Raw genomic sequence first — 14566 nt, forward strand, 5'->3', positions numbered from 1 at the left:
GTATTCTTAGGCTCATTCATGAACATGCCTATTAATCTGCACACTATAATCAAAACCTACTGACTTTCCTTAAATGATATTCATTTACAACTTTTTGCTCTTATGTAAAAATGCAAAACTTTCACACAGACTAATACCGTCTCTCTGAAAAAAACCCACCTCTTTTTATATTTTAGGCTTTTTGGTAATTTACAAATAAATTATGAAATATATAGTTCATTCACAAATTGAAAATAATTACAATGTTTTTACAAAGCATTGCTGAGGATTTGAATTGTGGCATTCTTTGAAGCCATCATCTTTCAGAACAAAAACATCAAAAAGTTATTGTTATTTCCCGATATTTATAGTTTTTGGTTACTTATATGAAATATGTCATTACAAATCTAACACCCATGCTAGTCAGATAGTGTTTGTATAGAATATGAATCTTTCTGTTTTAGCTATACCTTTTTTCCCCAAAAAAAGTCTTTTTTAGAACAATCTGGAAAGTTGATTGAAATTACTGTACTAGAATATTTCTGGAAAGTTTTACACCCAGTAAAAAAAAAAGCTGCAGAAATAACGTGAGGCAAAATTGAGAAAGAATAATTTTAGTGAGAGCTCAGGAAAGATAACAGCAAATTCAAGGGCTTTTTTTTGCCTTTATCTACTAATCCTTTGGTATTTCTTTGCCTCATGAAAATCCTAAAAAATGTTCAATACTTTAAAACATTGATTATACTCTTCCATTAAATATCAGTTGTGGTCCTCCATTGCTCATGTTGTCTGTCATTTCCTGTTAGGAAAATAATATGAATTAATTAAAATTCATTTTCAGAGTAAGACATTAATTTGGTTAATGAGTTTACAAAACAGAAATTTCAAGCCATTGAAAAACTTGCTGAATTTGGGGGGATTAGAAAGATTAATATTGTTGTTGCATTGAGGAAATGAAATTTCATGGCGTCTTGGAGCACATGAAAATGCTGAACTGACAGTCTGTTTAATCAAAGCCTTCTGTCCACAACAGCAGTTCAATCTCTCCCCAGTCCCCTGAGTCTCCCTTTTCATTCCTCAACTCTTTTGTGGAAAGACCTCACCTAGAAAGAAAATGGTTAAATGCCGAAGTTTTTCCAATGGATAGGCTCCTCTGTTGAGCATGCCAACAAAGTGCCAACAGGTTCTAGGGGTTACCTTTATTCTATAGAAAAATGTGTGACCTTTTGCAAAGAACTGAAAAAGGTCCACGAGGGGATTGTTGCTTATCTGTAACTGAGGATCACTAGTAATTCATAGTGGGACAGATTGTTTTTTGTGACACTGTCACTCATACAGTAAAAAACAACAAACTGATAGCTCTTAACATGTTTTTTTTCTTCTTTTTTGTTTTTTCTTTTCCCACTGTACAGCAAGGGGATCAGGTTATCCTTACATGTATACATTACAATTACATTTTTTTTTCCCCACCCTTTGTTATGTTGCAACATGAGTATCTAGACAAAGTTCTCAATGCTATTCAGCAGGATCTCCTTGTAAATCTATTCTAAGTTGTGTCTGATAAGCCCAAACTCCGGATCCCTCCCACCCCCTCCCCCTCCCATCAGGCAGCCACAAGTCTTTTCTCCAAGTCCATGATTTTCTTTTCTGAGGAGATGTTCATTTGTGCTGGATATTAGATTCCAGCTTAACATGTTTTTTAAGAGATCAATTACTAAATAGTTAATAAGGATCACTACATGGCAAGGCACAGATTTTTAGATATAAAAGATGAACTAATGTAAAGAGTTTCATTTACAATTTTAGAAAATATGTTAATTTAATAAAAATTCAGATGCTTTCAATTCATGTTTTGTTAAACACCAAACTCTTCCCTACACAAAGGTAATGAGAAATGTGAGGTTCATTCACATTTATAATGGTTGGTACACCATTTATAAGTTATACATATTATCTTGTAATAATCTATAAATGAATAAAATCTGCAAAAAATGAATTACTGTATTATACACTTGAAACTAACACAATATTGTAAATCAACTATACTTCAATAAAAGTAAAAAAATTTAGGTAAAACTATCTAAAAATAGATGAAACATCTTTCCACACTTGAACAAGCCTATTTGCAAAAGTGTAGTAAAGACGATTCCACCAGAAATTATTTTCTCAATGATCTCAAGCCTATCAGGTATGTTAATTCCTGTTTGAGTGAATTAAAAATAAAAAGTATTATGTTTTCTTTTGTAAACCTTAGGAATTTTTACAAATATTTATTTCAAAAATGAAATAATATCCGTGCTTCATTTTCAATCTCTTCTCTTTGAGAGTAAAATACAGGAGATGAAATAGAATAAAGATGCTTGCTTCTGGTACTTCATGGTTTTGAAAGTTGTTTAGGAGGGTCAATGAGGGACAGGAAGGTAGCAACTGGTCTGGGTTTGAAACTTTGCTTTTGAAAACCTCGGAAACTTTTAGAAGATGGGGTAGAGTTTCATCCAAAAAATTCTGAGAAAGAAGACAATGTACAAGGAAGACTTTTCCTCTTCTCACATCAAGACCTATCTCTCTGTGCAAAGTGCCTGGCCCCTTCCAGACCATAGGGAGTTGTCTTGTATGTGAGTATCCATTATACCCACCCTGATAAGGTGCTGAGGAATTACCTAAATCCTGAAAATTCAAACCAGTTTAGGGTAAAGGCTGTGACAGAAAGTGGAGAAGTTCTTTTGAAGCCAACAGCCTGCCTCTTTCGTCTGGTGATAGTTCAGTCTAATTGAGAGGCTGGCTCTGCTAGAGATACACTGGTGAAAGTAGGTCCCAAAATACATGGAGGTTATTTGGCTGAGGTTAAGTTTATCAATAAGATACCTGATCACTTAAGAACTCGGTACTGGTAGCAAGAAAAATAGAAATGGTATCTCCAAAGTGATCTTTAACAAAATTTACTCATCTGTCTATTTCTATTCCTTGAATTAGGACAAACACAATTTTCTGAGGAATTTATAGAAGATTCTGAGGTGACTTTTCTTCTAAAATAGCTCTGCATTCAAAAAGTAGCTTAAAAATCATTAAAAAAATAATAATCTAAGGTATAATCCTTTTCTTCCTTTTTTGCTGCACTCATGGCATGTGGAAATTCCTGGGCCAGGGATCAAACCACATGGTAGCAGTGATCCAAGCTGCTGCCATCACAAAACTGGATCCTTAACCCGCTGAATCACAAGAGAACTCCCTAAGGCATAATTTTTTATTGGGGAGTTAAAAAAAAGATCTAGTTTTTAAAAAATCTTGCAAAAATGAAGAATTTTTTTTAACTTAATGCACCCTAATATGGACACAGTAAAATCACTGGTAGGAAAAATCAGTGAAAATTATTACTGTTGTTACTACTTTTTTTTTTTTTTTTTGGCTTTTTAGGGCTGCATTTGCGACACATGGAAGTTTGAAGGCTATGGGTAGAATCAGAGCTGCAGAAGACTGCCTACACCACAGCCACAGCAACAGGATCTGCGCTGCGTTTGTGACCTACACCACAGCTCACAGCAACGCCGGATCCTTAACCCACTGAGGCCAGGGATTGAACCTGCATCCTCATAGGTACTAGTGAGATTCATTTCCACTGTGCCACAATGGGAACTCACTGAAAATTATTTTTAATTGGATGAGTATCTTCAGTTTATTTGCAAATAGGCATGTCCAATCTAACAAGAAAGTTAAACTTTAAATTCAGCCAGGATCAAATGTGATTGTTTGCCAATGGATATACTTTCTGCAATTGGGCATTAGTATCTTTCTGGCTTCCTGTATTTCCAACTATGTTGCTGAGCCAAAGCAAGAATGATGACTATTTATTTTCAGAAATCCAAAATATGGGAAATAAATTTGAAATGTATCATATCAGTTTACAAGAAGAAAGCTTTTATGTAGAATTTTTACTGTATTAGTGTCAACGTTAGGTTATCTACTCATGCGACTTTGGCATGAGAGTCATACATAGTTTGCCTTTATCAGACACATCTATTTTTAAAAGCAAAACTCTGGTCTGCGAATGATGATACTGAGTCAGAAGCATGATGTAGCAGAGAATAAAGGAGTCACAAATCATCCAAGCAGAAATGTGTTTGGATGCTTACAGGCAGGCTGAATATTTTAAATACTCAACCAACTTTCAAGCTCTAAGACTCTGCCATTTAGGTTTATGTCAGGTCCTCAAAGTAGCTCTCAGGAAAGTGATACTTTGAGGAACAACATCACATTAGTCTAGAGTGATCTGTTGACATCATGGCTTCATTGAAGAGGCAGTGCTTCCTGCAGTGACATTAAGACATGGTAACTCCCTAGAAATCAGCGTACCTTGTAGGTAACTCTGGTGTCGGGGGCACCACCGGGCAGCTGGGCAAGTCGGTTATTTCAATAGCCCTCAATCTCTAATATAAATATAACAATTATACAATAAATATTGCACAAACATATACACAAAAAACTAAATCACACTAGTATAAAAATAGAGCACAAAAGAGTCATTATCCAAATAGGAATGATAACCTATTTTTCACAGTCCATTTCCTTACATTATTTTAAAAAGTTTTTTATTTATCTATTTATTTTGCTTTTTAGGGCCACGGCATATGGAGGTTCCCAGGCTAGGGGTCCAATCAGAGCTACAGCTGCCAGCCTATGCCACAGCCACAGCAACTCAGGATCTGAGCCATATCTGCAACCTACACTACAGCTCGTGGCAACACCAGATCCTTAACCCACTGAGTGAGGCCAGGGATCGAACTCACAACCTCATGGTTACTAGTAAGATTCATTTCTGCTGCGCCACAACGGGAACTCTCATTTCTTTACATTATTAGTCCTGCTATTTGTACTGTTAACTCTTTTTTGAAGGATACACATAGATCTGTTTAAAATTGCTTTTTTGGAACAATTTAAAAGTATGTACTCTCCTTATTTGAATGTGGAGACCATATATGAACTGGAAACATAAAGCTACAGAATAGTTATGTTTTCTTCAAAATCACATCATAAAGATATAAGCAGTAGTAACTCTTGCTACTCTTTCTTCTATTCTGCTATTATTGCAGTTTTTTTTCCATGACATCAAGTAAAATATGACATGACCATTAACTTAGTGAGTTTATTTTAGAGATGTTTTATCTTTTCCTTGAGAGACCTAGTAGCAGGAACTGAATTAAGAAATATGTGCAAAATGTAGAAGAAGTACAGACAGTTCACTCTATCACTTGTCCTTTGATGCAATAAATGCAACCTCTTGTCTGAATAGGTTTTATTAAACAGTTATGCAAGGAACATTATATAAAATACAGGCAAAGCTACCCAAATATGCATGAACTTTAGATGAGAATTAAATGAAGCTTTATGTGAATTGTAGTATCTGCACTGATAGGCAGAGCTTTCTGTTGTCTTATTAAAAGACCCCTTTATGCTTGAAAATCTAATTTACATAATCAAATGCATCTACTTACAAGCACAAGGGGTGAGCTAGAAAGGAGAATTCATCAGATTCCTAAAACTGGCATTATTGAGTTGAGTGTGTTTTTAGTTTGTGTCTTTCCTCAGTACGATACATAAAAATCCATATTTATAACACATTCAATATTTTATGAGTTCTATTTTAGGATGTGTATTTTTATATGGATTGAGAGGCTATAAAATTGTTGAATATAGACATACCCAGGATTACAGAGATAAAATAATACAAAAGTTCCTATTCTTAGTCCAATAGGGCCAAACTTTTATAAAATCCAATTCCTCAAATTCTCATCTAAAGCTACAAGTTGATTCAACTAGATTTGACCTCAGTCTTCATCACGTGATAGCAGTGAGAAGAAAAGGTACAAAACTCACTTTCTCAGCCATTTCATGAGAGTGGTGCAGAGAATGCTCCCTTTCTGAGAACATCCTCCTCTGTTCATAGCTGGCAAGCCGGCAAGTGAGCCAGGAAGAGAGGGTGCAGCCCCCAATCCCAATGCAGGCAAGAGACATGGAAGCGAGATGCAGGGGGTAAAGGGGAGAAGTCTTCTTTGTCACGGCCCGTAGGAACTGAAAATTCAGGATGCCCCCAATGAGTCCACAGATGCAGCAGGCAGAAAAGAGGATCATCTGACAAGAAAAGAGAGAGGGAGTTACCAGTGGAAGAAGCAAAACTGACCGGAACCCAGGGCAGTGCATGGCGGCAGGTTAAGGACGGCTGAGCTACAATAAAGAAAAGATGCTTTGGTGCTTCTTAGAAGACAGGGGGCTGCTTTTTACCAGGTTTCTGTGTACTCTGACTCAGTGGAGAGGGCATGGATCACAATGTTTCAGGAATTAATAGCTGACTAAACAAAGGCCAGGGACACATCTTAAGAAAACTCTGAAGTCACCAAAATTTGTCTTCTAGGTAGACTCAGATTTAAATAACATTTATTTACAATCTCTTGTGTGCTACTATGCAGGGCAGTTGAACAGATACCATCTCAATTAACCTACACAGAAATCCTCTGAGAGGTAATACACATTTTGGAAAATGAATGGTGAGCAATTAACACTCAAATTTAGGGATTGAATCCAGATTTTCTGACTCAAAATCTAGTTTCACTGTTAATCGCTCCCACCACCCCAAATATCCAAATATTTCCTCATTGAATTGTCATTCGTTTCACCAAGTTTGGAAACTTTGTACTTCTCCAGCTATGTGAGTTTAGGGAATTTAGTTAATTTCTTTCTTTTTTTCATTTATAAGAATTTTATTGTTTTAGTATCTGTTTTCCCAGCAGGTAGTTTAGGGACCCTCCATGTATTGGTGCTTTAACTTACAAATCTTTGTTACTCTGTGGGACCTTATTCCAAAAACATGGTTTGGTTGATTGTTTTGGAGAAACACAGGATGTGGCTTTACTTTTTATCCTACTATTGGTTTGATCTGGGTCTCCATTAATAGAGCTAGGGGTGTTTATTCCACCTAAACATCATAGGATCCCTGGCAGAACCAAGCACAATGCCTTCTATGCAGTAAATGTTCCATGAATATTTAATAAATTTAATTGAATATTCTAATAACTTTAATAATTTTATTTTGTATTTGTATCTAGTCTAAATTCTCCCATGGGCTTTCAAGATACTTTATCAGTATCATACTTTACAGTGTGATACTAGTTTAAGTGTCCAGCCTTTTTTCCATTTTTCTCTGGAACATAGGCTCTACTCCAGTCATCTCCTAGTCTCTCAATATAGCTTGTTCATTTCCACCTCAGGATTTTTCATTTCCTGGAAATTATTTTGCTTCTTTCTTGGATACCTAGATGGAAAACTCAAATCTAGTCCTAACTTCCTCAAAAAGCATTCTTGGACTTTACTCCTCTTCTCCTTTGGCATAATCTCACAGACAAACAGCTATATTGCTTACTTCAGGGTTTACTTTTACATTATGAGGTATTGTTTTATGTCGACAGTTAGTTGAGTTTTGCAAACACTTACTGAGCACCTAGCATCTGTTAGGCATAAGCAAGGCAGCAGTTGGCTTTACCAAAAAAAAAAAAAAGAATGGCTCATCATTTTTCCCCTTGAGTACATTGCAGTCTTGTGTGACAGAGAATTCAACATTCCAATGTGGTATGGCAAATATTAAGAAAAGATGAAAGGTTGTCCTCAGAGTAGGGAGGAGGGGAATTTAGCCCAACCGAGGGTTTTAGGCAAGGCTTCCTTGACAACGTGTCATCTAAGTGCATGGAGTTCCCAGCAAAGGGTAAGGCCATGGATGTATGAACTAGCATGAGAGGCAGAATGTTCATTTTGTTTCTCTGACTTAATTCAGCATTGCTCACTGTGTCTGTCTCACATTATTCATCACCAAGACTGAAAACCCAGTGATGGATGTGCATAATATTTTAATAGTTGATTAAATAAAACACTGAATGTCAATTACCAAATAATTGAGTCATCCCAAGTAGGAAACTGCAGCTCCCAATTTCAAATAGGATCGACCAGTTATATTTCTTTTTAAAGGATATTCAAATGGCATGCTGTTTCTTGGGAATATATTTTGGTGTTTACGCATTCTCAGAAACTAAGGAAACATGCTAGCCTTCAAATAATGAATTACTGTTGATTAATAAAATACATAACAAATTTAATGGACTATTACAGGGCACACTAGCTCTCCTGATGTTATTATCATTAAATCTTAAAAGGCATGACACTTCATAAACATGTACAGACAGAATGTTCTCATGCAGGAATTAAAATGTTAAAGTCTGTACTCAAGTTTATGACCATACACTATTTTCAAATCTCACCAGAACTGGAGGTTCCAGACTTTAAAAACATTTGGAGTGGAGAAATGTTCACATGATTTGACCAAAGGGTAGAGAACCTTTGATAGTTAATGTCATCGATGGGAACCTCAGATGGTATGGGAGGATAAAGTGAATGGTAGTTTTTGAAAAGTTCAGATCTTATAATTTTTTTCTTTTACAACTTGTAAGAGAATTAGACAGACAGAAGAGACACTCATGGTATTTTAAAAATCACTTTTCTTCCTCTATTTATTAACTAAATGCTTGTGTCCCTCCAAAATTCCTATGTTGAAGTTGAATCCCCAATATTATGGTATTTGGTATCAGGCCTTTTGGAAGATAATCATGTTGCGATGGTGGAGCCTTCATGAATAGGGTCTGTTTTTATAAAAGAGATTCTAGAGAGCCCTCTTCACTCTTTTGCCACATGAGGACACAGCCAGAAAGTTGCAACCCAGAAGAGAGTTTTAATCAGAACCTAATTATGCTGGCATTTTGATCTAGGACTTCCAGGCTCCAGAACTGTGAGAAATACATTTCTGTTATTTAAAGCCACCCAGTCTATGGTACTTTGTTATAGCAGATAGGGATGACTTAGAGGATTCCTTCCTTTTTCCCTCTTCTCTCCCTTTTCATTGCTTTTTCTCCCTCCCTCTTTCTTTCCTTCCTTCCTGTCCTCTTCTTTTATCCACGTTCCAAGAAATTATTACTATACAGCCAAAAAAGTATCAAGAGAAGAAAAGTGTGGAAAGAATGAAAACCATGGTAAGAGTGATAGGAGAATCACAGATACAAATTACAAGCCTCCAAAAAATTTTTATGCAAAGGTTTCTCTTAAAGTAATTTTTAAAAATCACAACTCACAAATCTAAAGCAATGGGGGCTCCATCCTTTTCATTGCAATAAATATTCTTACAAAGAAAACTGATTAGAAGAAGGAAAAATATTGATTTTCCCAACTTGTAAAGGCCTATGATTTATCCTACTGTCCTCAATAAAATAAACATACTTTTTCCTACTTTCCAACTCTCAAAAAATGTCACGAGAGGTGGTAGGAAACCTACACTTCAGCACTCAGACATCCTCCTCCAGCCATTATCAGAGCTAACTGGGAGCATGTTCCATACTCCTCTAAACCCAAGATAGTACCATTGAGCATCTGAGAATGCTTACAGTTGCATTCACTCTCATAAAATAACATGAAATAAAAAAAAAAAAAACTTTGGGAGTTAACGGCAGCTATAACAACGCAGCTGTTTTGCTGCTTTGCAAAATTAACTTCACAGTCAAAGCCAGGAATCCTTAGGCCCAGTTCCATATCTAAACAGTTAAATTTCCCAGGAACTCAAGCTTTGTCTTTTTCAGCACCCTGAAGGATTTCTGTGAGTGTCTGGGAGTGTATATACTGAAAAGAGGAGACTGCCCTCCGCAACAGTCATTAAGGGTTGCAGATTCGTGTATTTAAAGAGTATATCAAAGCTTTTCTTTCTTTTTCTTTTGTTGTAGTCTGTAATTGTCTTGATGGTTTTCTTTGAAAATAAAAAAAGCCAAGATTTATTTGTCAGTCTTCTTTTTATCCTAAATGAGTAACATTCAGCATATGAAAGTCCGCCAGTCATCATTTCCCTTTCTGAGTTCTTACATTTCAAACACTTCAATGCACAATACAAACAAGGCAGAAACTTACGACAAGTCCAGATTTTTTTTTGGCGCACAATATCCCACATATGCCACAAAGAAGAAACTGAAAAGGAAAGAAGAATAATTATTTCATATTGAAAGATAAGAGAACCCCTAGATTTTAGCTTATAATTTACTCAGGTCACTTGCTCCAGGGAAGCCTGCAAATTTTACATCCCCATCAAAAGATGGGAAAAAATACCACATTCTAGAACAGTAAGGGATAAAAATGTAAATGCTAATTGAAGTTTTTTGCAAGGTTGATAGCGGTGATTGTGGAACTTAAGCAAAACTTAAATCTGTTTTACCACCAGGAAAAATGATGAAGCAAATGAATTTAGAGTTTTGTTCCTCCTATCTAATTTCACTGTCTTCTCATCTCTTCCTACATTCTCAGGGAGAAAGTGGTATGGTACATTCATACTAAGTAATGAGAAGTTAATGGGCTCTATTCCAGTTAGGGAATATAACACAAATAAAAATAGAAGCCATCAGACAGGGAGATTTTTTTTCTATAGAAATATTCTCTGTACCTATTGAAATATGTCAGGTAAAATAGCTGATTCTATCAGAAATACTGTCTTTGCACATGTGTTTGAAGAACACAGGGGGATGAATCTACTGATGGCAGGTAATTTCTTATGAATAAGCACACTGGTGACATAACCGCTTTGTAAAATCAGCTGCATCAAATTGTCTACCAGTGTCATACTGTTACACCTTTTGGTTATCAAAAAGTGGTAAATTGTTCAATTTGGAAAGAAATGTTTAGGGCCTTTATGCAAACTTTTGCTGGAAGTAAACCATATAAATAAAAGAATACATTTATCAATAAATAATAAGCACTATCAGATAATCAAAAAAACTTGTGAATATTGTTAAGCTTGTTTTCACTTGATTTTTCTTTTAAAATTTGCTATTTCAAGTCAGAACTAATAATATAAGTGGTTTTTAACTGAGTATTTTGCACATGGGTAGATTTTTAAATATTCACATCAAAATATTCTAAGGAGTATGTGAAATAAATAATACGCTTGTGGGAAGCACCAACAACATTTGATTGAAAATAATAGGTCATGGAGTTCCCGTCGTGGCTCAGTGGTTAACGAATCCAACTAGGAACCATGAGGTTGCGGGTTCAGTCCCTGCCCTTGCTCAGTGGGTTAACGATCCGGCATTGCCGTGAGCTGTGGTGTAGATTGCAGACGCGGCTCGGATCCTGTGTTGCTGTGGCTCTGGCGTAGGCCAGTGGCTACAGCTCCGATTAGACCCCTAGCCTGGGAACCTCCATATGCCACGGGAGTGGCCCAAAGAAATAGCAAAAAGACAAAAAAAAAAAGAGAAAATAATAGGTCAGAAAAGTTTCCCTTTGCAGGGAACTTTCCATATATAGGAACAAAATGATTATAAAGCAGACAATGGTGTAGGGAGACAGATCAGGAAACACAAGGATATATAAAAATGTGGTATATAATTTAGATGACGTTTCAAATTATTAGGCAAAAGATCAGGATAATTTATTTAGTAAATGGAATTAGAACAATTTGTTAATCTTCTCTAAATCATATACCAAATACCCACAAAGCAGTTTTAACAGTTAAATATATAAAAAAATAAATGTAGCAGGGGATGATAAAATTAAATATTTACATGATTTTAGAGAAGTTGGAAGAGCTTTCTAAACATAGCAGCAAAGTCATACACCATGATGGAAAATACTTACAAATGCTAATACATAAAATTATAATTTTTACATTAAAAAAATAACTCTCAAAGGCAAAAAATGAGTTGGGATTATATTCAGAAAGCATAGCACAGACGAAGTGTTGACCTACTATATAAATTGATCTAATGAAATAATTTTATTTTTTAACAAAATAATTTTAATACCATAAAATCATGAGAAGATAGAAACTCAGAACCTGATAAAACTTGAATACTTGCAGAATTTTCAGAAGCCTTAAAAAGCTACTTCTGGAAGTTCCCATGTGGAACACTGGCCTGGGAAATTTCACATGCTGTGAGTACAGTAAGAAGAAAAGAAAAAAAAAGTTAACTTCTGACTGACGACCTCTCACCCTTCTCTGTGTCCTGGGCTAGATGATCTTGTCCTCATAAGGACTCCTTCTTATAGATCTCATCTCAGACCTTTCAAGGTTATGGTCAAGTCAGTCCAGTTTGGACCAATTCTGTGCCTCTCAGTGCTTCCGAGCTTCAGATAAAAGCTTCAGCATTCCTTTCTTCTGCTTCCCTGACTAACCCATTTTTCACCCTGAAAGTCCATTCACCCAGAACTCATTCTTGAAATAATCTGAAAGCAGCACAGTTTTGAGTTCCTTGGATCTTTTTGGAAATCTATGAACATTAGCATTATTTATCCACCGCAAAACGCAAGGGGACCCCAGGACCATAAGCAGAGCTCTCCAACCTAACCCTCCACCCACTTGGCTGAAACAATTAAGTGGCAGTAAAACTGCTTCTTTCTACTGTACCACTAAGAAAAGGAAGGTCAAGTTTGGGAGAGGGAAGACAAAATAGGAGGGAATCAAACAATGTTGTCCATGCCCAAGCAGTAGCTTCCTTGCCTGCACTGTAAGCATTCCCTGCTAGTCACTTCTGTTAGGGTATCCAAGATCCACATTCTTTAGAGGAAACCGAAATCTGAGAAAAAATAGATTCACATAATGGGAAGTATGTAAAATCATGTAATTTCTGAAGAGGCTTTAAGAGATCCTGCTGAAGTTTAACCATCAAAGTTTATAGAAAAGAGTAAAAGAAGCACACACAAAAAAGCAGTAAATGATTTTTTACTTCATTCGTTAACTTTACCCAAAGCTATAGCCCCGATTCAGCCTTGCAGTTCATGAGAAACAAGAGGTCTGGATAGGTTTAGCGACTTAAAAGTCACACACAAATCACACATAAAATCTAAGGCTTGAGGAGTTCCCGTCGTGGCGCAGTGGTTAACGAATCCAACTAGGAACCATGAGGTTGCAGGTTTGGTCCCTGCCCTTGGTCAGTGGGTTAACGATCCGGCATTGCCGTGAGCTGTGGTGTAGGTCGCAGATGCGGCTCGGATCCCGCGTTGCTGTGGCTCTGGGGTAGGCCGGTGGCTACAGCTCCAACTCAACCCCTAGCCTGGGAACCTCCGTATGCCGCGGGAGAAGCCCAAGAAATAGCAACAACAACAACAAAAAATCTAAGGCTTGATTAGGTGCCTAAGTTCATTTATTTCTAATAATATAGTGGGGGTGCTTTTTAAAAGCATTGTTCAGTGTTAGTTCAGAGTGGCGTTGTACTAGCAGATCCAACCAGATGTGTTCATTGAACACCTCATCTTCTCTGTGCTCTTTACCCTCTCCATTTGCTAATTTTTGTTATAATAACAATAATTATAAGATTAGTTGATTGCATCACAGTCTAAAAGTAAGTGTACCTTTTTATATAAGGAGTCTGTTATAATATTTCAAGATACTATTTTTGTTTAACATAACTTTATCCAGGATGCAAAACACTCACCCACATTATGGAAATTATGAAAGAGTGAAAAAATTAGTTTTTAAAAAAGTAAAACTGATGGCCTGAGATAAATAAATATATATACCCTGAATTATAATACATATGTATATATTATATACATACATACATAGCCTGGACTAGATGTACACTTTTACACAAGAAAATATAACTTTATTTCAGAGAAGGTGGTCATTTAAATCAAAGAAGCGTTATTTGCTTTGCTCTTACTAGGAATTTATATAAATGAAGCAATCTAATAATAGGGCATCATGTACAACTAACTATGTAATAAAACTAGTTAGTCCTCCAAATGGAATTAATTGGATTCCAATTTAGATTAAATTCAATAAATAATTAAGGTTGTGACTCATTGTAGGATGAAATAGAGATGTTATGGAAATAGTATTCTATATTTTGAGTGAATTTTCTTAATGAAAGGTCCATAGAAGCTTCTGCTGTTGCTTATGATGTAGAAATACTAAAGAAAAACCATCTTAACAAGAAGTGAAGAAACTACACACTGACAACTTTTCTAGAAGTGAGCAGGGACAGTGGAAAACTGAGGGTGAGGCACAGATACTGAAAAGTTAAGGGAACCACAACCTTCCATTAATGGAATATGAAGACTTGATGCACCAAAGATAATCATGTAACAGTAAAAACAATTCCTCACAGAATGACTTCACCTTTCACACTAACAGCTTAAAAGTAGATATTAAAATACATGATGGTGAAAGAATAACTTTTAAATTTATGCTGTACATCCAGCCAAACTCCCATTTATACAAGAGATTACAGGAAAGAGGTGCTTAATTGGACTAAAGAGGGTGGCAGGCTGAATTATGGCTCCTAAAATACACATGTCCTAATCCCCAGAATCCATAATGTTACCTTATATGGCAAAAAAGCCTTGTGCAGATGTGATTAAAGCAAGAATCTGGAGATGAGGAGATTTATTGTGGATTATCCAGGTAGGCACTGATTGTAATCACCAGACCCCTTAAGAGAAACACAATGGTCAAAAGAGAGAAAGTTACATGAAGACACAGAGACACAGAAAAAGAGATATGCAGCAGAGGCTACTCTGC

The 14566-nt window shown here is 36.1% G+C and overlaps 1 protein-coding gene across 2 annotated transcripts in view; it reads right to left on the minus strand.

The window, feature by feature from the left end:
- Nucleotides 1-559: 559 nt before the first annotated feature.
- The window catches only part of TMEM196 (transmembrane protein 196), a 56552-nt gene continuing 42545 nt past the window's right edge, over nt 560-14566 (minus strand). The window contains exons 2-5 of one of the 2 annotated variants that reach the window (XM_047753438.1): nt 9967-10023; nt 5851-6105; nt 4330-4403; nt 719-778 (exon numbers count right to left, since the gene is read on the minus strand). In XM_047753438.1, coding sequence (XP_047609394.1) covers nt 772-778; nt 4330-4403; nt 5851-6105; nt 9967-10023 — 393 coding nt within the window. In that variant the 3' untranslated portion in view covers nt 719-771. Of the gene's footprint in view, nt 779-4329; nt 4404-5850; nt 6106-9966; nt 10024-14566 lie in introns of both variants that reach the window. The other variant, XM_047753439.1, reaches the window with a different exon arrangement.

Source organism: Phacochoerus africanus, chromosome 11 (assembly GCF_016906955.1).
Source record: "Phacochoerus africanus isolate WHEZ1 chromosome 11, ROS_Pafr_v1, whole genome shotgun sequence".
Classification (NCBI taxonomy): domain Eukaryota; kingdom Metazoa; phylum Chordata; class Mammalia; order Artiodactyla; family Suidae; genus Phacochoerus; species Phacochoerus africanus.